Below are 26,933 nucleotides of genomic sequence, written 5' to 3' on the forward strand. Positions count from 1 at the left end.
ACCTCTTCAGTGCGCCTCATTTTGTTACATCTTTAACACTTTCTACTCTCCTTCCTTAATTCCCCTCCTTTTGACCCTATAAGGTTTCCTTCTGATCTTTCCTCATCTCCAGATCTTTGAATTTATCATCTCCAGTTCCCATAACCATCAGACTGAAATAAATTGCCTTCCACAGAAACTACCTGACCTACTGTAAATGCTTAAGAAATTTTAACTCATCTCCAAATTGCGAACAAACTCCAGTATCACATCCCCAACCAAACCTCCATTATACGTTGTAGGTCATAAGAGTTAAACAGGTCCATCAACTGCCTTGGCAAATCAAATACTTCTTAAAATGTTAGAGAGTGCCTGCCTCTAATCACCCTCAGCTAATGCAATCACCTTCAGGGATGAAAAATTATTTCCTCAGATCCCTTCTAAATCTCTATACTCCTCACCTTAAACTTATGGCCCCTGTCAGCCATGGGAGAAAATTTCTTAACATCTACCTCTCAATTTTGCATATCTTTATCAGGGTCCCCTTTGGCCACCACTACTTCAGCCTACCCAGTCTCTCCTCCACTGAGATGCTATCTTAGCCTACATGGTGATGAAACTGCTCCACAAGTTTCTCTCAAAACTAACATGACCTGGAAATAATTGTTAACAGATGAAGATTAATAAACCAAGATTAAATTAAGGGCAAAATGATACTTAGCACACACAATGCAGGAGCTTGCCAGTTTAGATTACCTGAGTTTAGAGGCAAGTCATAACTTTGTTAGCCTAGACATGGACATACTTTTGGAAAAGGAAATGTATAGATTGAACTAGTTTTACCAATGATAATTCAAGAACTGTTGATCAGCATAACAACAAGACATCTCCTAGGGCCTTTTGGACATCTTCTAAATTGACAGAATTTTCTTCTAGAAAGACGTTTTCTTTCTTTGCACTGACATACCTGTTTGTAGATGATCATGGTTTCAGGCAGATTAGCAGTCATTCATTTTTCATATACATTCATGGCTCAGCATTGGGAGTTACTTATTTTCTCGATGCTGCTAACAATCAAAAATACATGGGCCACCATTTTATCATGGTGGAGTACTTTAAGCCTGTGCCAAAATTTTCAATCAGATTCCACCATGATTGTCAAGAACCAAATGTAAAATAAAAATCAATAGTAAAGTTGCATCTTGGAATATTAGACTCAAAATCTTAAACATACAAGAACAAACCAAAAGTCTCAGTACCATAGAAGTACTCAGCTGTCAGATTTACCCATCATTTATAAAATGGCCAGTAGTACGTAAAAACAGTCCATTATTACATCTATACATTGCTATCAGAAATAGAAAACAAGTCCAAGTTTGTGATAAGTTAACAATTTTTTTTAATTATGCAGTAATTGCCAGTAAATTTAGTCCTTTTTGAAAACTTACATTTGTTACTTGTAAATAACAAATTGATTTTTTCCCCACATAGTACATAGTGAAAGAAAAGTCCTAGATGTAAATATTGGGTACATCTGCATCTGGAAAGGAAAACATTATAACCACTTTTCAGATGTTGATGGACCTCTATAACCACTGCTTTGTTGCATATTTTTTAATCTGCCAAAGACACCAAGAGTGAATTCAAACATTGGTAATTCTAAAATGACCAACACCAGTTAATCCCAACAGCCCACTAGGTGGAAGAAGAGCTTTTAGTGACTGTATATTCACCTGGTTTGCTCAGGAAAGCTGTAAAGGCCTGTTGTATCCCACTGATCTACTGTACCAGGTGTACTCAGTCCCCAAATTTCAGAGCATGTGCTGTGCATAAAATTAGAAAAAAAAATGGTAAACATGGAGTATGGTGTAGTGAAAAGCTGATGGAGGATAATACATGTACACAAACATAAAATAAATCTCTTTAAATTAAGAAATGTCAAGGTTCCACGCAAACAACATCATTAAAAAAAATTGATTTGTTCAACTTACCATGGAAGTTTATAGTACATTGGTCGTTTTGCCAACAATGCATGCCAGGAGCAAGAGATATTTTCCACCAAATCTACTTCAAAATAATGTTCTTTACATAAACAAGTAGGCTCTTAAGAACCCTTATTCTACAAAATACCAAACAAAGTATTTACTGAAATAGGGCATTACCTTTTGTTAAACGATGAAAATACCTTTTGAAACATTGAATAACAAGAGCTATGATTTCTATGGTAATTGCAACATTAAATTAAAAAGTGACTGTAGAAGTGTATCACATTTTTATCCACATCCATACAAGTATTCTTCCCCCTCCTATTTACATCTTGCATTGCTTCTTTGAACACTTCAGGAGTCCTACTTGGACTTAATACAGTAGATGATAGATGTGCCAAGTAAGTACCTTTGCGGAATCATCTGAAACGATACCATTAAATAATCCAGCCCATTCATCCAAATGATAGTTGCCAGCACTTGGAGAAAGGAGAATTTGTGTTAACTTTCTACGTTCTCCAACGCTAAACCCAATGAGTTTGATTGAATGCAGTCACATGTAGTGAACACAATTAACTTTACGAAACAGGCAAACCAGTCCAAGTAAATATTCCCACTCTTTTTGCTATGGGGTCTTTCTACCATTCAGTTTGTTCAACAGTGCTTTTTGCAAGGTGAAAAGTTTCAGCTTTCTATTCTCTTCTACAAGGTCTATTTTCCATTATGTTGCCAACATTTCTTAGCCTAGCAATAAAATACTTTGTTCTCTATCAATTTTCCTATTATGATGGTCTCCCAAAATCTACTATTCTGTCACAATTAGTTTTAAAACTAATATCTTTTACATAACACACAAAATGCTGGAGGAACTCAGCAGGCTAAGCAGCATCTATGGAAAAAAAAAGTACACTCGACGTTTCAGGCCAAAACCCTTCGGCAGGACTTGTACTTTTTTTCCCCCATAGATGCTGCCTGGTCTGCTGAGTTCCTCCAGCATTTTGTGTGTATTGCTCGGATTTCCAGCATCTGCAGATTTTCTCTAGTTTGTTCCTTTACAAAATTCTACCCATTAAGATTTGCAAAAAAAATCGCTGTGATGATTGTACGCTCTAGTATCAATTGCTTGGCGACAATAAAGTATATCCCCCACAAAGGAAACAATTCCATTGCAAATATGTCAAAGTTTCAAAAGAAATGGCTCATTACTTGAAGCAGATTTTTAATGTGATGTACAACAAAAAACAATTTTCAATTCAATAAGCATTTGATAGAGCAAAACTCAAATCAAAGAAAGCCTTAAGGTCAAAGCCAGAAAACCAAGAGTCACACAAACTGATTTCAAAACATTTCTTAACAATTCAATTTAGTTTATTATTTCCTGTATAGTTATAACAGTTGTTTATTTGTGGGTGGAGCCATCGAGGTAATTCGCTTAGAAAAGTTCTCAAAATGGAAATCTGGGAAAAAAAACACTATTACCAGTAAGGGCAAAAACTTGAAATATTATAAATGGAAGGACCAGTTTCAACCAATCACAAAAAACACCCTTTTTAAAAAAACTCTCCAACTTACTGTCAATTTTAAATCCCTCTCCCTTTCAGCACAAAGAATTGCTTGAGGTACTCCACTTACTTCTACATAGTCAAGTTGATACCGAATTTCTCCCAAATATGTATCCAATTTTCTGAAGTTGCTATTGAATCTACTTTGACCACCTTTAGAACTGAGCTTATTCTAGTTTATACAAATAATTCAACCAAGAACTCTATATTTCTTATTTGACAGTAAACTTGGATTAAAAAACAAGAATTTAATTTCCACTAGTTCAGAGTTAACAGTAAAAACTAAGTATTAATTACAAAACATTGCTTGTACTCTGATCAGTAGCAAATATTGCTTTGATATACTTTTACAAGGAGCACCTGATCTTTGGTTCAGTAAAGAATTTCTCCAGGAATACAGCTAACTTTAATGCAAGTGGGATATGTGATAAAATCCTCAAGTTTCAGATTTTAATCCTTGTCCAACATGTTCCAAAACCGTTATCAGAAGGAGCCATCACTGGATAAGGTACTAGAATCAAAATCTGGATTTGTTTTTTTCAGAACTGAAGTGGCTAAGGTTAACTATGGCATACATCCTTCAGAAGAACACTCATTTATTTACCCAGTGGAAATATACAAATTTGAAAGAGGGATTTTCAAGAAAATAAATGGGGATTGGCGGCAGGAGTGACTCAGTAACTTTAGACATTTGGTCTAGAACAGGGGTTCCCAACTTCTTTTATATTATGGACCAATTCCATTAAGGGGTCTGTTGACCCCAGGTTGGGAACCACTGGTCTAGGAGAAAGCTGTTCAAAATACCAAAGGTAGAAAGGAAACACTGCCACATTTCTCCCAAGCTGGAATTTTCAAGTCTTTTCTCTCAGGATAGTAACTAATAAGATCAATATTACGGATACTTCCACTTCAACATTTCTGAAACAGATTACCTACCCAATATCAAGGTGGCTATTTTTTGCATTAAACAGTAAAAATACTTCAAATGTCCCTTAAATTGTTTCCAAATTATGTTCAACCACCCAGAAGGGACTATGAAACGCACTACTCAAGATACCTTCTAGAAAATCCCAAGTTTATTAATCCATTTAAAACTGCACAGCACATTAACCTGCTGATTTCACTACTGATAGAACAGAGTACAACACAGGCACAGGCCATTCAGCCCACAATGTTGTGCTGAACCAGCTAAAAAGCAAATCAAAAACACCCAAACACTATTTCCTCCTACCATGTCCATATCCCTCAATTCTCCTTAAATCCTTTTCCTTGGTAAATACTCAAGTATAAGTACCTCACTCACATTCTCTGTATCCAACAAAATGTTCCCTCCTTTATCCTTGAGTGATCCCACCCTCTCCCTCGTTATCCTCTTGCTCTTGATGTATGTACAGAATGCCTTGGGATTCACCTTAATCCTACTTGCCAAGGGCTTTTCATGGTCCCTCCTGCCTTTCCTAATTCCCTTCTTTAATTCTTTTCAGGCTTTGTTTGATCCTGACTTCTGAGGCTTTACATATTTTTTCCTTTATTTCCTTGACTAAATTCAATCACCTCTCTGGACATCCTGGTTTTCTCATCTTTCCATCCCTGTCCTTCCTTTTAACAGGAATATACCTTTCCTATACTCTGTGCAATTGTTCTTTAAACACCCTCCACATGTCTGATGTAGACTTGCCAGAGAAAAGGTGTTCCCAATTAACACATCGTAGTTCCTGCCTAATGCCCTCATAATTTGCCCTACAATTTAAAACTCTCTCATAAGGAGCATACTTATCCTTATCAATAGCTATCCTGAAAGATAAGGAGTTGTGGTCATTGTTCCTTAACTGTTCCAACCACTGAAAGGTCAAGTTACCTGGCCAAGCTTATTACCTAACACCAAGTCCAGTACAGTTCATCTCATTGGACCATCCACATCTGATTCTAGAAACCTTCCCAGATACATTCAAATTCTGCCCCATCAAAACCCCTTACACTAACTAAGAAGGTCCCAGTTTATATATGGGAAGTTGAAATCCCCATGACATCAGCCCTATTATATTTTTAAAACACATTTCCTTAATCTGATTACATATCTGTTCCTCAATTCTGAATTCCACCAAAATGCACTCAGTGTCTGACTGCTCCATTATATGTCCTTATGAGTGTAGCTGTGATACTCTCCACCTCCTCTATCTTTTCTAAAATTTCAAAACCTGCTATATTAATCAAAAAGCCCCTCTCCCTCAACCATGTTTCAGTAATGGCCACGACACTGTAGTTCCGCATACTGATCCATGCTCTTAAGTTCATCACCTTTACCCATTACACTCCTAACATTAAAATATACATACTTATAAACTATCTGACCCATCATAACTGTTACTTCAATTTGCCTTTCAATACTTTCCCTGACATCTACCTTCCGATCTGATCATTCCCTTACTGACCTGAGGCTCCAGTTCCCAGCTCTCTGAAAAACTAGTTTAAACTCCCTAGTAGCATAAACAAACCTCCTGGCCACAATACTGGTTCCCCCCTCAGTTCAGGTGCAACCTGTCCCTTTTGTCATCCCTTCTCAAGAAAAAGGGGTGAAACTATGTTCTCTGCACCATTTCTGTAGCCACTCATTCAGCCGTGCCATCATCCCATTCCTACCCACAACAGCCCGTGGCACAGGGAGTAATCCAGAGGTTACAACCTTGGAGGTCCTCCTCTTTAGCCTCTTTCCTAACTCAATATGGTGTAGGACCTCTTCCCCTTTTCTGCTTATGTCATTAATGCACCACGACCTCTGGCTGCTCCCCCTCCCCCTTGAGAATATCCTGCAGTCACTCTGATACATCATAGACCCTAGCACCCAGGAAGTAACACACCATCCTGGTATCTTTTGCAGCCACAGAATCTCCTTTCTGTCCCTTATAACTAACGCACTGCCTGACTTTACCCTTCCTTTGAGGCTCAGAGCCAGCCTGGTGGTTGCTGTCGTGATCTGATGGGTCATTGCCCTCCTGCCCAGCAGTATCCAAAGGGGTATACTTGCTGCTGAGGGAAAGGTGACAGGAGAACCCTGCACTGACTTCTTAATACCCTTACCTCTCCTGGTAGTTATCCACCCATTGTCTGAAGCCTGTATTCTGGGTGTGACCACCTCTTCAAAAGAATCTCATTTATAGCATCTTTGGCCTTCTGAATGATCCCGAGTATATCAAACTCCAACTTCAATTCCTTGACCCGATCAGTCAGCCACAGAAGTTGAGTGCACTTCCCGCAGACGTAGCCATCGGGGGAACCACAAGGTATCCTGAACCCATCTGACTTCTCTAGACCAAAAAAGAAAAAGACTCGCCTCTTCTTAACTGTGCCCTCATCTGTTAAGCCAAAGCCTTCACATTATCAGAGGCACACTCAAACAATGGCTGCTCCCTTGAGCCTTCCCTCCTTTTATTTGCAGCTGAGGTTAGGTCTCAGACACTGACACTTTCAGCGCCTGTGTAGTCCAAAAATACCAGCCTTGCCAGAATCTGTTCCTTTTATCCTTTCTCTTAACTTCCACAGAGCTCTGACCCGATACACACTCATTTTGCCTGAACCACTGTAAAAAGGATGAATAAGGAACATTATGAATGTAATATTAGAAAACATTTAGCAGAAAACTAGGTCATCCCTCACAATACCTTGGGACTGTGATTGGGTGTTTGCATTCTTAGTAACCTCCCAACTGATCAATCATTACTAACAACTAGAAGTTTTTGTCGAACTCTCATTTCTACAATATCCCAATTTCTGTAAACACCATGCCACATCATCTACATATGCATCAAAAACACAGGTTCAAAAACATTTGTTATTACTTTCTCTCCCTCCTCTTCCAACAAATTTTGTAACTCAAATCTTTGGGTCATGACTTGAGAATTCTGGAAAGGCAGATTTCCATTACCTAATCAGCTATAACATAGCCATCGAGGGAACCATAAGGTATCCTGAACCCATCTGACTTCTCTAGACCAAAAAAGAAAAAGGCTCGCCTCTTCTTAACTGTGCCTTCAGCTGTTAAGCCAAAGCCTTTACAACTCCTCCCTTGGAGGGTCAGACATCTTGAGCCAATAGGCTGGTCCTGGACTTATTTCATAATTTACTAGCATAATTTACATATTACTATTTAACTATTTATGGTTCTATTACTATTATTTATGGAGCAACTGTAACGAAAACCAATTTCCCCCGGGATTAATAAAGTATGACTATGAACACAGGGATTGTCTATATCACATTGAGCAGTCTAAGCCCCTTTGACTAATTACTATAATAGGTTACACTCATTTGTATACTTATGTATTTTCAGTACAGCAGGTGTCACACAATTCAGTTCTTTATTGTCAGAAGAGGAGTCTTAATTCACTAGAGAGAACACGAAAAGGTGAGAATACGAAAAGGTCACAACACACAGAACTCAGAGATTTATACATTACAAATATAATTTAAAGAAATGAAAGAATATATAATTTGCCACTGTTGAATTATATCTGACCTTTGTATTCTACATTGTGTTCTACTAATATTGACCCTGTTACGTGTACTATTTTTGTATATTTCAAGATTTTTACTCTATCATTAGAGTGGGCAGAGCTCAGGAGGACCATGGCACCGCATGGCGACTCCTTTGCTTGCATCTTCGAAAGCAGCTCTATTTCTATCTTCCATATCTCTTTTTTTCCTTTTCAAGGTTCTTTTGAAGACCCTGACCTGGAGTTACATGCTGACTTCAGTTCTTTGCGAAAATGGGACCCACTCTCGGGGCCTCACAACCAGCCATTTTTCGATATGCCAAGAATGTGGCCTGGTAGACTAGCTCACCAGGGTGCCAGATTTTCGTGGTTCTGGAGGCAGGTGGACTCAAAGTCGGTGCTGCCGCCACCTGATGCATCATGGGAGACAGAAGATCGTAAACAGCGAACTTGCTGCTGGCTGTGTGCTCACAGACCCGAGTTCTTTGGGCACGGAGTTCTAAAAAAGCAACGCAACAGACTTAACACCATAAATCAGTGAGTTATTTGTTATGTCTCCCCTCTTGATGTGAAATGGGGACATCTCTTTTTCCCTTATTAGGGAGAGAGAGAGGAAGAGCCTGTGGTATGTCGAATTACCAGGTGAACGAGTAGTCTTTGGGATACTGCAAGTCTCTGTTTTGATTGGCGCTTTGCTGCACACTTGAGTGCTCGGTGGGGAATGCTGATATTTTTTCGCCGGTGTGGGGGGGGGGGGGGGTTCATCGCTTTACTGCTGCTTATGCGTGGGTCGAGTTCTAACATTTAACTGTCATTCATTCTTTGGGGCACTCCTCTGTTTTCATGAATGTTTGTGAAGAAAAAGAATTTCAGGGTGTATATTGTGTACATTTTTCTGACATTAAATGTACCTATTGAACCTATCAACTGCAATAAAAAAGGGAGTAAATTTGTTAATAACAATGTAAAATGCAATGAACACCTGAGGGAATAAAGCATAATTTGTACCATCATCTAAATTTTCTATTCAAACTCAAAAAAAAATGTATCAAGTCCAAATCACAATGCCACTCAAGTAAATTTTTTTCATAGTTGGTAGAAATATTCTTCAACTTTACCTTGCAATGATAAGAGTAAAAATCTTTAAAAAAAAACCAAAAATAGTGCACGTAACAGGGTCAATATTAGAAGAACATAATATAGAATACAAAGACACTTAGTATAAAAACACTTTGGTCTAGATACTAAATATTTAGTCTGTTTTGGTATTTACAATAGAGAATGACAACATCCAGGACACTGAGAAACTAATAAATCAGCAACACAGCCTAAGCAAGAGTAATGAAGGTATTAATAGCATAAAGAGTCAAACATCCCAAAAACCTCTCAATGTCAGCATGACCAAGGAACTGATTGTAGACTTCAGGAAAGGGAAACCATAGGTCCATAAGCCAGTCCTCCTCAGAGGATCACAGGCAGAGAGGATCAGTAACTTTAAATTCCTGGGTGTCACAATCTCAGAGAACCTGTCCAGGACCCATCATACAAATGTAATTGCAAGGAAGGCACAACAGCACCTCTACCTCCTTAGGAGTCTGCAGAGACTAAGCATGGCATCTAAAACCTTGACAAACTTCTATAGATGAGTAGTGGAAAGTGGCTGCATTATGGCCTGGTATGGGAACATCAATGCCTTTGAGCGGAAAATCCTACAAAAGGGAGTAGGTTCTGTCCAGCACATCACAGTAAAGCCTGCCCAACCAATAAGCTCATCTACATGAAATGCTGTCATAGGAAAGCAGCATCCATCAAAGATCCTCACAACCTAATCCATGCTCTTTTCTTGCTGCTGCCATCAGGTAAAAGGTACAAGTGCCTCAAGACTCATACCAAGTTCAAGGACAGTTACCACCCTCAACCATCAGGCTCTTGAACAAAAGGGGAACTACACTCACTTATTGAGATGTTCCCATAACCAATGATGTCACCTTAAGGACTATTTATCTTGTTATTTCATGGTCTTGTTATTAATTGCTATTTATTTATATTTGCATATGCACAGTTTGTCTTCTATGCTGTTGAGCTTTCATTGATACTGTTTACAGTTACTATTCTATAGATTTGCTGAGTATGCCTGCAGGACAAAAAAATCTCAGGGTTGTATGCCTATGAAGGTCTCAGTCAACCGGGTCATTGTACATCAAGCAGTAGTAAATCAAGGCAACTGGATTGGCTATGTTGTCTAGAAGACGTGTTGCCACTCATCCAAGACGCTTCTTTAGTTCTGATCCACGGTGGGTAGTTTTCCAGCTTATAAACTGAGTTGTTTAAAGGTATAGCAATCACGTGGGGGTCGTTAAAAGAGCTGCAGAGGTAATGAGAGGGTCTTTAGTCTTATCTTTGCATGAATGGAGATATGAACGGTTGTGGAGACAATGGGGTAGAAATGTTAGGACTGCATTATAAGTAACTGGTAAGTGGTGTCGTACCCTACCCCCTCTGTTCAGGGATGGGTTTTCCAGTTTGACAAAGATGGTTTCTTTAACCCCTCTTTCAAAACACCTGCCCTCCCTGTCCAGAATGTATACATTGTTATCAACAAAGGAGTGTCCCTTGTCCTTCAGGTGTAAATATACAGCCAAATCATGACCTGAGGTGTTAGCCTTCCTATGTTGGACCATCCATTTGTGAAGTGGTTGTTTTGTCTCACCAATATACAGATCTGTGCAGTTCTCATTGCACTGGATAACATATAGAATATTGCTCTGTTTGTTTGGGTATAGGATCCTTGGTGTGGACGAGTTTCTGTCTGAGTGCGTTTGTAGGTTTGAAAAACACAGGGATTTGGCGTTCGTTGAAAATCCTTCAAAGCCTCTCTGAAACTCCAGCTATATATGGGATGACCGTTTTTCCATCTGCTTTGCTCCTTACCTCTGTTGGGCAGATGTCCCTGCTGGTTTTTGTTGCTGTCTTGATGAAGGCTCAGGGTAGCCGCAAGTTTTCAAGGTTTCTCTCACTTACACTCCTTGTCTTTACTGTAATATTGGTGGGCACATTCTCGGCATGGTGATGTAGTGTTCTGAACCCCCAACTTGTGTTCTAGTGAGTGATGACAGTCAAGCTGCAGGTACTGATCTGTGTGGGTTGGTTTCCTGTAAACTTCAATATCTAGACGTCCATTTTCTTTGATAAGTACAGCACAATCTAAAAATGCCAGTCTATTGTTCTCAACATCTCCTAGTAAATTTGATGTGATTATCTACCAAGTTGATGTGTTCTGTGAAGGCTTACACCTCATGGATTTTGACCTTGACCCAGGTATTATCCATATAACTGAACCAATGACTGGGTGATGCTCCATGGAAGATGTTCAAGGCTGTCCTTTTTACTTCTTCCATGTATAAGTTGGTTACAATAGGAGACACCGGTGAACCCATGGCACAACCATGTTTCTACCTGTAGAAGACATCTTTGTATTTGAAATAGATAATGTTGAGACAAAGGTTAAGTGGAGTACATGCCTAATCCCAGTTGAGTGTAGTTCTATTGTCCAGGGTACAATCTTGATGTAGCCATTTTCTTATTGTATTGAAAGCTTCTGAAGTGGGCACAGATGAGAATAAAAGACGTAACATCATATGAAACCATAGTCTCGTCTGTTTTCAGCTTCAGATGCCAAACTTTCTCAACAAATTCGGTGAAATTTTGGATGTGGTGTGGCATGTTGCTGACCAAAGAGGTGATAATGGTGGCAAGGCATTTTGCAATGTTATAAGTAACTGAGTTAATGCAGCTCACAATTGGCCAGAGAGGAATTCCTTGCTTATGGATCCTGGGGAGTCCATATAAGGATGGGATGGCTTCTCCTGGATAGAGGCAATGACAAAGGACCTGATCAATGACTTTATTTTTCTCTAAATTTTGCAAACAGTCTATGATCTTCTTGTAGCAACTGGTAGGATCCCCCGTAAGTATTTCAAATGCTTTAGTATCATTAAGAAAAATGTATACTTTGTAGTGGTAATTTGCTGTGTTGAGAACAACAGTACACCTACCTTTGTTTACTGGTAAGATAGTGATATTGTGGTCCTTTTAGAGCAGTGTCAGTGCCTTCCTCTCGTGAACTGAGGTTGGATGGGGGTGCTCTGGCGCTAGCCAAGGAAGCGGAAACTTTCACCCTAAATTGTTCTGCTTACGCTTCTAATATGTTGTTACTACAGATAGCTGATTCTGTGCTGTGATGAGGTCCACCACTGGCACATGTTGAAGAGTTCACACCTCCATTCATGGAAAGACTAATGACCTTCTCATTACCTCTACAACTCTTAGTAACCCTCATGTGATTGCTATACCTTAAATAACTCAGTTTATAGCCTGAAAACTACCCACCATTTATCAGAACTGAAGACGACTCACGGATGAGTGGCAAAACGTCTTCTAGACAGCACACTGTTGCCTTGATTTACTACTGCTTGATACTCCGGGTTGCATGTGACGACATATATGTACTCTGATAATAAATGTTACTAAATGAAAAGACAGGAAGGTAGTTGAAGTATTCTTGATTCAGAAATAGTCCCATTAGATTGGAAAGCTAAGTGCATTACTCAATTATTTTAGGTCAGTGAGACAAATAATTGTGTTGGAAGATTGTACAAGCTCAATTTTGAACCAAGGTGCACACAATACTCACAACTCACACACAAAACAAAGTAATATTACCACAAATTAATAAAATATTCCAGAACATTGACAAAATTCATTTTCAATGGTCTGAAACCCAGGATTTTAAAAGACCATCTGCAGAGATAATGGAACCATTGTCCAAAGATACACTAGAAAAATAACAAATGCAACTCTATAGTTCAAGAAGGCAGGTAGGCAAATGGTAGGAAAGTGTTGGGAAAATGTTTGGATCTATATAACCGTACAGCACAGAACAGTGGCTTTCTCTTTGCTACTCTTCCATAAAGCTGCAACTGGTGAAGCGCCTGGGCAACAGTTGTTGTATGCACAGTCTCTCCCATCTCAGCCACTGAAACTTGTAACTCCTACACTGGTCTTTTGGTGGCTTCCCTTCTTGAACGGTCACTCAGTTTTTGAGGATGGCCTGCTCCAGGCAGATTAACAGTTGTACTATATTCTTTCCATTTCTTGATGATGGACTTAATTGTACTCCAAGGGATATTGAGTGACTTAGAAATTTTCTTGTATCCATCTCTTGACTTGTACTTATAAATATCCTTTTTGTGGAGTTGCTTGGAGTTCTTTTGTCTTCTTAGCTTTTGCAAGGATACTGACAGTTGGACCCTCCAGATAAAGCTGTATTTTTACTACAATCAATTGAAACACCTTGACTGCACACAGGCCTCCAAAAACAGATCCCCATTTAACTAATTACATGACTTCTACAACTAACTGGCTGCACCAGTGATGATTTAGTGTGTCATATTAAAGGGGGGGGGGGAGGAGAGAATGGGGAGAATACCTATGCAATTAATTATTTTGTTTTTATATTTGTACAGTTGAAGTCAGAAGTTTACGTACACTTAGGTTGAAGTCATTAAAACTCACTGTTTAACCACTCCACAGATTTCATAATAGCAAACTATAGTTTTGGCAAAACGTTGAGGACACCTACTTTGTGCATGACACGAGTAGTTTTTCCAACAATTGTTTACAGACAGATTATTTCACGTTTAATTGACTATATCACAATTCCAGTGAGTCAGAAGTTCACAAATAAAATCAAAAGAAATCAGCCAAGACCTCAGAAAAAACTGTAGACCTCCACAAGTCTGGTTCATCCTTGGGAGCAATTTCCAAACACCTGAAGGTACCACGTTCATCTGTACAAACAATAGTAAGCAAGTATAAACACCATGGGACAATGCAGCCATCATACCGCACAGGAAGGAGATGAATTCTGTCTCCTAGAGATGAACGTACTTTGGCACAAAAAGTGCAAATCAATCCCAGAACAGCAGCAAAGAACCTTGTGAAGATGCTGGAGGAAACAGACAGACAAGTATCTATAGCCACAGTAAAACAAGTCCTATATCAACATAACCTGAAAGGCTGCTCAGCAAGGAAGAAGCCACTGCTCCAAAGCCACCATAAAAAAGCCAGACTACAGTGTGCAAGTGCACATGGGGACAAAGTTCTTACTTTTTGGAGAAATGTCGTCTGGTCCGATAAAACAAAAATTGAACTGTTTGGCCATAATGACCATCGTTATGTTTGGAGGAAAAAGGGTGAGGCTTGCAAGTCGAAGAACACCCATCCCAACCGTGAAGCATGGGGTGGCAGCATCATGTTGTGGGGGTGCTTTGCTGCAGGAGGAACTGGTGCACTTCACAAAATAGATGGCATCATGAGGAAGGAAAATTATGTGGATATATTGAAGCAACAACTCAAGACATCAGCCAGGAAGTTAAAGCCTGGTCGCAAATGGGTCTTCCAAATGGACAATGACCCCAAACATACCGCCAAAGTTGTGGCAAAATTGCTTAAGGACAACAAAGCCAAGGTATTGGAGTGGCCATCACAAAGCCCTGACCTCAATCCGATAGAAAATTTGTGGGTAGAACTGAAAAAGCGTGTGCAAGCAAGGAGGCCTACAAACCTGACTCAGTTACACCAGTTCTGTCTGGAGGAACGAAACAAAATTCCAGCAACTTATTGTGAGAAGCTTGTGGAAGGCTACCGAAAATGTTTGACCCAAATTAAACAACTTAAAGGACAATGCTACCAAATACTAACAAAGTGTATGTAAACTTCTAACCCACTGCGAATGTGATGAAAGAAATAAAAGCTGAAATAAGTCATTCTCTCTACTATTATTCTGACATTCCACATTCTTAAAATAAAGTAGTGATCCTAACTGACCCAAGACAGGGAATATTTTCTAGGATTAAATGTCAGGAATTGTGAAAAATTGAGTTTAAATGTATTTGGCTAAGGTGTATGTAATCTTCTGACTTCAACTGTATATTAATTTAGATCATTTTGTAGAGATCTATTTTCACTTTGATCAACAGAAAAAGACTCTTTCATATCAGTGTCAAAAAAGCCAAATTAAACACACTGTTTCAATGTTGTAGAACAATAAAACATGAAAATTCTGGGGGGTGGGGAGGGGGGGAAGATGAACACTTTTTCTAGGCACCGTATATGCTGCCAAGATTTTTGCACATTATTGTATTGAAGGTGGAGATGGATAAATATTTGCAACATTGAAGAATGATAATGACAGGGATGTAGCCATTGAGTTCAGGCCAGCAATGACTACTGAACAGCTAAGCAAGGTTGAGAGACCTTGTGGCTTTTTTCTGTGTTCTTCTGTCTTTTGCTGAATAACTATATCATCCCTAACACTGACATTCAAGTAACATTCACTTGCTAGTCATTGTCGAATTGCTGTTGACTTAAATAAGCTGCAGATATCCCTACATAACAAGTGACTATAACTTGAAACACTATTCATGCTTTTGGACGGCAATTTTTGGCAGAGCATCCTAACAGCAGCCGGGAAGGCTCTACAGCAGGTAGTCAGAACACTGGCACTAGCCTACCCACCATCAAGGACGGGAAGTTGCTGGAAAAGGGCCAGTAACATCATGAAGGATTCTGAGTCTACCTAACATCCACGCCAGGACCACCAGACTCAAAACCAGTTACTTTCCCCAAGCAGTAAGGCTGATCAACACCTCCACCCCTCAACATCTAACCATCCACACCCCCAACCACCACTACTTTATCACTTATTGTCATTCAGCTAATGTACAGACACTCCTGTGGCTAGCAACACTTTGTGACATACAATCCCTGTATACAAGTCATCTTATATATTTATATTAATTATGTTATTTATTATCAAGATAAAGCAAAGCATAGGCCTTTCTAGCCTTCGAATTGCACCGCCCAGCTATCTTCCGATTTAATCCTCACCCAATCACGGGACAATTTACAAATGACCAATTAATCTACCAGCTGGCACGTCTTTGAACTGTGGGAGGACATGGAGCACCTGGACGAAGCCCATGTGATCACAGGAAGCCAGTACAAACTCCTTACAGACAGTTGTAGAAATTGAAGCCTGGTCACTGGTGCTGTAAAGCAGGGGTCCCCACCCTTTTTCGTACTGCAGACCGGTTTCATATTGACAATATTCTTGCAGACCGGCCGACCCGGGGGCGGGGGGGGGGGGGGGGGGGGGGAGGGGGTGGGTAGGGTTGCCAACATAGAGTAGCAGTCAAATACGTTGGGTTTACCCCGAGAAAGACTACAATGACCATGAAGCCTTGCGCGGGCACCAGTGTGTTTTTGCCGATTCTGTTGGTAGCTGCAGCCGGGGGGGGGGGGGGGGGTGGCGGGGGTGTTAATCACGACTGGAATATCGGTGATAAGTGGCTAATACACTCAATTTCGTTTCTAAAAGGGTTTATCTAACGAATTTAATATTAAACACACAGCGCATACTTTCCTCGCATGAATATAGCGATAAGACAATTATCAGGGGAGGACAGGGGAGCTTGAAGTGTTGAACGAACTTCCAGTAGAAGTGGTAGAGGCAGGTTCGATATTATCATTTAAAGAAAAATTGGATGGGTATATGGACAGGAAAGGAATGGAGGGTTATGGGCTGAGTGCAGGTCGGTGGGACTAGGTGAGAGTAGTGTTCAGCACGGACTAGAAGGGGCGAGATCGCCTGTTTCCATGCCATAATTGTTACATGGTTATATGTCACTTATAATAGCAGCATAACATTTTAAGTAACATTTGGATATCAAACACACAGCACATATTTTCCTCGTATGAACATATAAAATCATTGCAACGCACCAATATCGCTGAATCAGTGGGAGCCCTGGGCTTGTTTTCCTGCAACAAGATGGTCCTATGGAGGGGTGGTGGGAGACAGCGATACTCGAAGGGGGTTCCTTATATCCAGTCTATTCCACAATTTAGTTTTCGTTGCATTCATTGCAGAGATATGTTGGAAATGGAAGCAACGTTTTCAGTGCTTTCCTGACTATCTCAGGATATTTAGCCTTGACCTTGATCCGGAATGCCGGCAGAGATGTTATGTCAAACATACTTTTCAGCCCACCGTCATTTGCAAGCTCGAGGAGTTAATCTCCTTCCCGCGTTGACATGGATGACGCGCGGGTAATAACCTCGCGTGCGTTCAAGCTCAACAGTGGGCATGACAGGGAATGAGGAAAGGTGCAGCTGACTCCTATCGCCAAATCATATCATTTCCTCGCGGCCCGGTGGTTGGGGACCGCTGCTGTAAAGTGTTGTGCTAACCACTAAGCTGCTATGCCACCCAGAAGTGGAAAAAAATAATCAAAGGATATATAAAAGAGAAGGATGCATATCGTCACAATTTAGTAATCAGTAAATTGGTAAGTTACCAAATCTTAAGCTTGGCTATAACATCCTTGTTGATATAGTGGATAATGAACAAGATTGTCTACAGTCACAACAGAATTGAGATCAACTGGAAAAATGGGTAAAAGAATAGCAGATGAAATTTAATTCAGTCAAGTGCAAAATTATTCAGTTAGGGAAATTAAAACAAGACAGGTCTTTAGTGAATAGCAAGGCCCTGGGAGGTGTTGAAGAACTAAGACTTAGGGAACCTAAAAGATACATGTTCATAGTACCCCGAAAGTGGCAACACAGGTAGACAGGTAGTAATGGCACACTTGCCCTTATTATGCCAGGAAATTAAGTACAAGTTTTAGGTGTCATATTATAGGTATATACAGCGCCTATAAAAAGTTTTCGCCCCCTTGGAAGTTTTCATGTTTTATTCTTTGTCAATATAGAATCACAGTGGATTTAATTTGGCTTTTTTGACACTGATCAACAGAAAAGACTCGAAGTGAAAACAAATGACCACAAATTGGTCTAAATTTATTACTATTACTAAATACAAAATGATTGATTGCATAATTACTCACCCCCTTCAAGTCAGTACTTAGTAGATTCACCTTTGGCAGCAATTACAGTCTCCAGTCTGTGTGGAAGGTCTCTATCAGCTTTGCACATCTGAACACTGCAATTTTTCCCCATTTGTCTTTACAAAACTCCTCAAGCTCCGTCAAATTGTATGGGGATCATGACTGAACAGTCCTTTTCAAATCCAGACAGATTCTCAGTTGAGTTGAGGTCTGGACTCTGACTTGGCCACTCCAGGCCATTAACTTTGTTGTTTTTAAGCCATTCCTGTTTAGCTTTGGCTTTATGCTCAGGGTCATTGCCTTGTTGGAAAGCAAATCTTCTCCTAAGTAGCAGTTCTATTGCAGACTGCATCAGGTTTTCCTCCAGGATTTCCCTGTATTTTGCTGCATTCATTTTACTCTCTACCTTCACAAGCCTTCCAAAGCCTGCTGCAGTGAAACATCCCCACAGCATGATGCAGCCACCACCATGCTTCTCGATAGGGATGGTGTGTGATGTTTGGCTTGTGCCAAACTTAGCGTTTAGTCTGATGGCCTAAAAGCTCAATTTTGTATTCATCAGAACCTCCTTCCAGCTGACTTGAGCCTCCCACATGCCTTCTGGCAAACTCCAGCCAAGGCTTCACGTGAGTTTTTTCCAGTAGTGGCTTTCTCTTAGCCATTCTCCCATCTCAGCCACTGAAGCTTGTAACGGTCTCCAGGGTTGTCATAGGTCTCTCGATGGCCTCCCTCACTTGTCCCCTTCTTGCACGGTCACTCAGTTTTTAAGGACAGCCTATTCTAGGCAGATTTACAGCTGTGCCGCATTCTTTCCATTTCTTGCTGATTGACTTAACTCTATTCCAAGGGATATTTAATGACTTAGAAATTTTCTTGTAACCATCTCTTGAATTGTGCTTTTCAATAACTTTTTTCACAGAGCTGCTTAGTGTTCTTTTGTCTTGATAGCGTAGTTTTTGCCAGAAAACTAACTCATCAGCAGTTGGACCTCCAGATACAGGTGCATATTTTTTTTTTACTACTATCAATGACACACCTTGACTGCACACGAGGTGATCTCCATTTAACTAATTATGTGACTTCTAAAAGCAATTGGCTACACCCTGAGATGATTTGGTGTGTCATAATAGAGGGAATGAATACTTAGGCAATCAAATATTGTGTTTTATATTTTTAGTTAATTTAGAATACCTTATAGTGATCTGTTTTCACTTTGACGTGAAAGTGTCTTTTTCTGTTGATCAGCGTCAAAAAAGAAGCCAAATTAAATCCACTGTGATTCAATGTTGTAAAACAATAAAACATGAAAAGTTCCAAAGGGGGTAAATACTTTTTATAGGCACTGCAAGTTGATATTGAGGACACACCTGGAATATTGTGTACAGTTGTCAACACACTGTTGCAAGAACATCATTAAACTATAAGGTGCTAAAATGACACACAAAGATGTTGCTGGGACTGGAGGGCTTCAGGTGCGAGGAGAGATTGGGCAAACCAGGATTGTTCTCCCTGGAGCAAAGAAGTTCAAAAGTTAACCTTATATCATGATCAACATAGGTAAGATAGGTGGTCATGATTTTAAGATGAAAACAAAAATATTTAAAAGGAAACAAGATTTTGCAGATGCTGGAAATCTTGAGCAACACACAAAATGCTGGAGGAACTCAGGAGGTCAGGTAGCATCTCTGGAGGGGAATAAACAGTTGATGTTTTGGGCCAAAACCCTTCACCAGGACTAGAAAGGGGTAGGCACCCAAATAAAATGGTGGGGAGGAGCACAAACTGGCAGAAGTGTCAAGGTAAAGAAGGAGGTTCATTGGTGGGAGAATGGGGCTGAAATGGAATTATGTGAAAAGCTGGGAGGTGAAAGAGGTAAGAGACTGGAGAACTCTGACAGGAGAGGACAGAATACCATGGAATAAAAGGGAAGAAGGTAGCGGACCAAGAGCTGGGTAACTAGGAGGTGATAAACGCATGAAGGCTGGGGAGGGGAAATGAAAGGATGAGGGCTACCAGAATGAGGGATCAAAAAAAGAGGAAAAGCAAACAGGGTGGACAGTTTAAAAGTAACATTAGCAAATTTGCAGATGACACAAAGCTGGGTGGCAGTGAGAAATGTGTGGAGAATGTTGAGATAATGCAGGATGACTTGGACAGGTTAGGTGGGTGGGCAGATGCAGTTTAATGTGGATAAATGTGAGGTTATCCACTTTGGTGGCAAGAACAGGAAGGCAGATTACTATTTGAATGGTGTCAAGTTAGGAAAAGGGGAAGTACAATGAGATCTTGGTGTCCTTGTTCATCAGTCACTGAAAGTAAGCACGCAGGTACAGCAGCCAGTGAAGAAAACTAATGGCATGTTGGCCTTCATAACAAGGAGAGTTGAGTATAGGAGCAAAGAGGTCCTCTGCAGTTGTACAGGGCCCTGGTGAGACCACACCTGGAGTATTGTGTACAGTTTTGGTCTCCAAATTTGAGGAAGGAAATTCTTGCTATGGAGGGAGTGCAGATGAGGTTCACGAGGTTAATTCCCGGGATGGCGGGACTGTCATATGTTGAAAGATTGGAGCGACTGGGATTGTATACACTGGAATTTAGAAGGATGAGAGGGGATCTGATTGAAACATATAAGATTATTAAGGGATTGGACACGCTAGAGGCAGGAAACATGTTCCCGATGTTGGGGGAGTCCAGAATCAGAGGCCACAATTTGAGAATAGGGGGTAGGCCACTCAGAACGGAGTTGAGGAAAAACTTTTTCACCCAGAAAGTTGTGGATCTGTGGAATGCTCTGTCTCAGAAGGCAGTGGAGGCCAATTCTCTGGATGCTTTCAAGAAAGAGTTAGATAGAGCTCTTAATGATAGTGGAGTCAAGGGATATGGGGAGAAGGCAGGAATGGGGTACTGATTGTGGATGATCAGCCATGATCACAGTGAGTGGCGGCGCTGGCTCGAAGGGCCGAATGGCCTACTCCTGCACCTATTGTCTATTTAGTGGAAATTAGAAAAATTGATGTTCATGCCATCAGGTTGGAGGCTGGGTTGTTTGAACACCAGCCAACCACCAGCCGATCAGGGTTCAGGAGCAAAAGAACAGATGACTCACACAGATTGGTAACCCTACATTAAAAAACAGTGCTTCACAGGTGTTCTGGCATTTGTACAGTGGCCAGAAATTGGGATCCCTTAGCAAGAGCAAATAAAAATAAAGTGGAGCAAGCTTTTGTTGGAGTGGACAATGTTAGAGCAGGAATTTGAGTTTTTAGCCCTTTGACATTTCAGCGAGAAGAGGCTTGAGTGAGAGAAGGCAAAAAGCTGCAGGCAGATACTTTTTCAGTTTATTTATTATTTCCTTCTTTATAATTGCAGTTAGAGCAGTAGGGAAGCCAGGCAGGGTAGTTGAATTCTCCTCTTCTGGGATGTGAGAAGTCAGGGAGACCTCCAGTGTCCCTGATGACCACAACTACGAGAAGTACATCCAGCTACAGCTTCTAACACTCCATGTTATGGATTTGTCCCGGACTCTGGCGGAATAGGCAGGAGGGCGTAGCTCTCCGGTGAAATTATATCGTATTTGTTAAATAGGGGCCATGGACAATTCTGATTTGATGGAGACAGACGTGAAAGCACAGAAAACATCTAGAGAAATTTCTGAAATGCTGGTTCGCTGCTGCTGTTACTGGGCGATCCAGAATCTCAGGAGGGAAGGCCCCAAAAACCCCGGCTTTGCCTGCTGCTGGCGACCAAGGCTGAGGTCGAAGCGTTCCTATAGAGATGGTGCTCGGTACTGGGTGTTGGAGGGCTGATCAGAGCTTGAAGTTTTTGGACCACTCAGAGTCGGACTGTGGTCGGGCATGGCAGGGAGAGTTTTCTTCCTTCTCCCATCTGCGTGAGATGTGGGACTTTCGAGAGACTTTGATCTTTTTTACTGTGCCATGGCCTGTTCTTCATCCAGTTATGGTATTGTTGCACTGTTGTAACTATATGTTATAATTATGTGGTTTTTGTTAGTTTTTCAGTCTTGGTCTGTCCTGTGTTTCTGTGATATCACACCGGAGGAATATTGTATCATTTCTTAATGCATGTATTACTAAATGACAATAAAAGAGGACTGCGTGTCCTCATAATCTAATCTAATTTGGAGGTGGAACTGGATGCACTTCAGATCATTTGGAAGGCTGAGGGTGATAGGCAGGACATATAGATACGTAGTTATAGCCAAGGTGCAGGACACAGGAAACTGGGTGACGGTCAGGAAAGGGAAAGGGGTTAAGGAGTCAGTGCAGAGTACCCCTGTGGCCATCCCCCTCAAGAGTTTGATCACTTTGGATACTGTTGGGGGGGGGGGAAAAAAATCGGTGACCGAGCAGAGGAATGTCACAGTGGTCAGGTCTCTAGCAAAGAGGTGAGCTGTGGTGATAGGTTCATTGTTAGTTAGAGGAACAGAAAGGAAGTTCTGTGAATGAGAATGAGACTCAGACTCCTGGATGGTATTTTGCCTCCCAGGTGCCAGAGTCCGGGACATTTCAATCGAGTACTCAACATTCTTAACTGGGGAAGGTGAGCAGCTAAATGTCGTGGTCCGTAAAGTTACCAATGACATAGGAAGGAACAGTGACGAGGTTCTGCGAAGTGAGTTAGATGCTATGTTAAAGGACAGGACCTCCAAGGTTGTGATCTCAGGATTGTGACCCATGCTACATGCTAGCAAGATCAGAAATAGGAAGATCGTAAAACTTAACACGTGGCTAAGGAATTGGTGTAGGATAGAGGGCTTCAGATTTTTGAATAATTGGGCTGTTCTGGGGAAGGTAGAATTTGTACAGAAGAGACAGTTTACACCTATGTTAAAAGGGGCATATCCAAGTGGGAAGGTTTGCTAGTATTGCATGGGGTGGGGGGGGGGGGAGAAAGAGTTTAAACTAGAGTTGCAGGGGGGTGGGATCTAGACATAGTATAGGTGGAGAAGTATTCATGGAGACATGTTGTTAAGACCTCAGAAAAAGTCAGAAATCAAAAGGACAAACATTCGAAGTTGCTTATATTTCAATGGAAGAAGTATATGAAAGGCTGATGAGCTCAGGGCATGGATCAACAGATGGAATATGACATTGTAGCCATTAGTGAGACTTGGTTACATGAGAGGCAGGACTGACAGCTCAATATTTCAGGGTTAAGTTGGGTTAGACCTGATAAAGCAGGAAGGATTAAAAGAAGAGGGGTCATGTTACTAGTCAGGCAAATTGCCACAGCTGTGCTTAGTCAGGACGGTCTGGAGAACTCATCTAGTAAAGCTTTATGGGTGGAACTGAGAAATAAGGAAGGTACAACCACTTTAATAGGGCTATAATATATACTACCTAACAGTCTGTGGGATTTAGTGGAACAAATTTGTAGAAAGAATGAAGACTGCTGCAAGAAGCACAAGGTTATTATAGTGGTGATTTTAGCTTTCCATATATTGGCTGGGACTCCCATACTGTAAAAGGACTGGATGGGACAGTTTGTCAAATGTGTTGAGGAAAGTATATAGAAGTCCCAACTAGAGTGTATGCAATACTCTATCTCCTATTAGGGAATGAGACAGGAAAGGTGACAGATGTTTTGTAGGGGAACACTTTGCATCTAGTGATCATAATGCCATTAGTTTTAAGCTAACTATGGGGGGAAAAAAATAGGTCTGGTCCTTGGGTTGAGATTCTAAATTGGAAAAAGGCCAATTTCAATGGTATCAGAAAAGATCTGGCAAGTACAGATTGGGACAGGCTGTTTTCTGGCAAAGGTGTATTTGGTAAGTGGGGGAGGGTGCCTTCAACAGTGAAATTTTGAGAGTACAAGGATTGTATGTGCCTGTGAGAATAAAAGGCAAGGATAACAGGTTCTGGGAACCTTGGTTTGAGACAGATTGAGGCCCTGGTTAAGAGAAAGGAAAAAAGTGCATAGCAGGTACTTAGACAGTAAGAAACGCAAGAGAACTGTTAAGAAATCAGAGGGCTAAAAGAAGGGATGAGGTTGCCATAGCAGACAAGGCGAAGGACAACCCTAAGGGCTTCTATAAATATGTTAAGAGCAAAAGGATTGCAAAGGACAAAATGGTCCTCTGGATGATCAGAATAGTAATCCATGGGTAGAGCCAAAAGACAGGGGAGATTGTAAACGTGAGGCAAAACAGCATTGAGGTCATGGACTTCATACAAATTACAGAGAAGGTGTTTGCTATAATGCTCTGAGGCAAATTAGGATGGATAAATCCCCAGGCTGAAAAGATGTTCCCTCAAACTCTGTGGGAAGCAAGTGTAAAAATTGACAGCACCCTAGCAAAGATATTTAAATCATCATTAGCGACAGGTGAGGTACCAGAGGATAGGAAGATAGCCAATGTTGTTCCACTGTTTAAGAAAGGCTCTAAAATTACACCAGGAAATTACAGGCTAGTGAGCCTAACCTCAGTGGTGGGTAAGTTATTGGAAGGTATTCAAGGGACCAGATTCGAGTATTTGAATAGACATGGATTGATAAGGGATAGTCAACATGGCTTTGTACGTGGTAGCAACACACATCAAAGTTGCTGGTGAACGCAGCAGGCCAGGGAGCATCTCTAGGAAGAGGTACAGTCGACGTTTCAGGCCGAGACCCTTCGTGGTAGGTAGGTAGGTAGGGTCGTAGGGTCTAACCAATCTAAGTTTTTCGAGGAAGTTAATGTTTGGGTCAATAATTTAATAACTAGAAAAAAATAAATTCCCAGAATTTAACCAAGTCAGACTGATCTTAGAAATTTGAGGCTACTAGGAAAGTTGATGACAGCAAGGTAGTGAATGCTGTCCACTTGGAATTAAGCAAGGCATTTGGCAAGGTCCCACATGAGGTTAGTCAAGAAGTTTCGGCCACTTGGCATTCAAGACAAAGTAATAAATTACATTTGATTTGGGTTTTGTGGGAGATGCCAGTGAGCAGTAGTAGATGGTTGCCTTTGATTGGAAGCCTGTGACCAGTGGTGTAGCACGGAGATCAGTGCTGGGTCCGTTGCTGTTTGCCATCTGTATCAATGATCTGGATTGATGTGGTAAACTGGATCAGCAAATTTGTGGATGACACCAAGACTGAGGGTATAGTGGACAGTGAGGATGGCCATTATGGCTTGCAGCAGGATCTGGACCAGCTGGAAAATGGCAGATGGAATTTAATGCAGACAAGTGCGAGATTTTATACTTCAGCAGGACCAACCGGGGTAGGTCTTACACAGTGAGCAGTAGGGCACTGAGTGCTGTAGAAAAAAAGGGATCTGGGAACACAGGACCATAATTAATTGAAAGACCATAAGGTAAAGGAGCAGAATTAGGCCACTTGGCCCTTCAAGTTTGCTCCGCCATTCCATCATGGCTGACCCAACTTTCCTCTTGGCCCCAATCTCCTGCTTTCTCCCCATATCCCTCATACCCTGACCAATAAAGAATCCATCAGCCTCTGTCTTAAATATACATAGAGATTTGGCCTCCACAGCTGCCTGTGGCAAAGAATTTCACAAATTCACCACTCTGGCGAAAGAAATTCCTCCTCATCTCCGTTCTAAAAGGACACCCCTCTATTCTGAGGCTGTCCTCTAGTTTTAGACTCTCCCACCATAGGAAATATCCTTTTCATATCCAATCTATCAAGGCCTTTCACCATTCGACAGGTTTCAATGAGGTCACCCCTCATCCTTCTGAAAACTAGTGAATACAGACCTAAAGCTTCATATGACAAGCCATGAAAGTGGTATCACAGGTAGGTAGGGTCATAAAGAAAGCTTTTGGCACATTGGCAATGAATCAATGTATTGAGAACAGGAGATGGAATATTATGTTGAAGTTGTAAAACACATTGGTGAGACCCAATTTAGAGTACTGTGGGCAGTTTTGGTCATCTACCTACAGGAAAGATGCAAATACGTTGACAGAGTACAGAGAAAATTTACAAGGATGGTGCTGAGACGGGAGAATGTGAGTCATAAGGGAAGATAGTAGAGGTTAGGACTTTATTCAGTAAAACATAGAAGATTGAGGTGAGATATGATAAAGGCATACAAAATTATGGAGGGATATAGGTAGGATATATACAAGCAGGCTTTTTCCACCGAGGAAGGCTGAGACCATAATAAAAGTCATGGCTTAAAGTTTGAACATAGAGTAGTTCAGCACATTACAGCACACATTTGGCCCACAATGTTGTGCCGACCTTTAAACCCTGCCTCCCATATAAACCCCACCTTAAATTCCTCCATATACCTGTCTAGTAGTCTCTTAAATTTCACTAGTGTATCTGCCTCCACTACTGACTCAGGTGGTGCATTCCACACATCAACCACTCTCTGAGTAAAAAAACCTTCCTCTAATATCCCCCTTGAACTTCCCACCCCTTACCTTAAAGCCATGTCCTCTTGTATTGAGCAGTGGTGCCCTGGGGAAGAAGCGCTGGCTGTCCACTCTATCTATTCCTCTTAATATCTTGTATACATCTATCATGTCTCTTCTCATCCTCCTTCTCTCCAAAGAGTAAAGGCCCAGCTCCCTAAATCTCTGATCATAATGCATACTTTCTAAACCAGGCAGCATCCTGGTAAATCTCCTCTGTACCCTTTCTAATGCTTCCACATCCTTTCTATAGTGAGGCGACCACAACTGGACACAGTACTCCAAGTGTGGCTTAACCAGGGTTTTATAGAGCAGCATCATTACCTTGCGACTCTTAAACTCTATCCCTCAACTTATGAAAGTTAACACCCCATAAGCTTTCTTAACTACCCTATCCACCTGTGAGGCAACTTTCAGGGATCTGTGGACATGTTCCCCCAGATCCCTCTGCTCCTCCACACTACCAAGTATCCTGCCATTTACTTTGTACTCTACCTTGGAGTTTGTCCTTCCAAAGTGTACCACCTCACACTTCTCCGGGTTGAACTTCATCTGC

The 26,933-nt window shown here is 41.0% G+C and overlaps 1 protein-coding gene across 2 annotated transcripts in view; it reads right to left on the reverse strand.

Moving 5' to 3' along the window:
* smad2 (SMAD family member 2) overlaps positions 1-26,933 on the reverse strand; it is a 121,505-nt gene that overhangs the window by 69,635 nt on the left and 24,937 nt on the right. The window contains exon 2 of one of the 2 annotated variants that reach the window (XM_072252171.1): positions 1,713-1,802. The exons of the other annotated variant lie outside the window; for it this stretch is intronic. Coding sequence (XP_072108272.1) covers positions 1,713-1,802 — 90 coding nt within the window. The remainder of the gene's footprint in view (positions 1-1,712; positions 1,803-26,933) is intronic. 2 annotated transcript variants of the gene reach the window in all.

The sequence above is a fragment of the Mobula birostris genome, chromosome 3 (assembly GCF_030028105.1).
Source record: "Mobula birostris isolate sMobBir1 chromosome 3, sMobBir1.hap1, whole genome shotgun sequence".
Taxonomy (NCBI): domain Eukaryota; kingdom Metazoa; phylum Chordata; class Chondrichthyes; order Myliobatiformes; family Myliobatidae; genus Mobula; species Mobula birostris.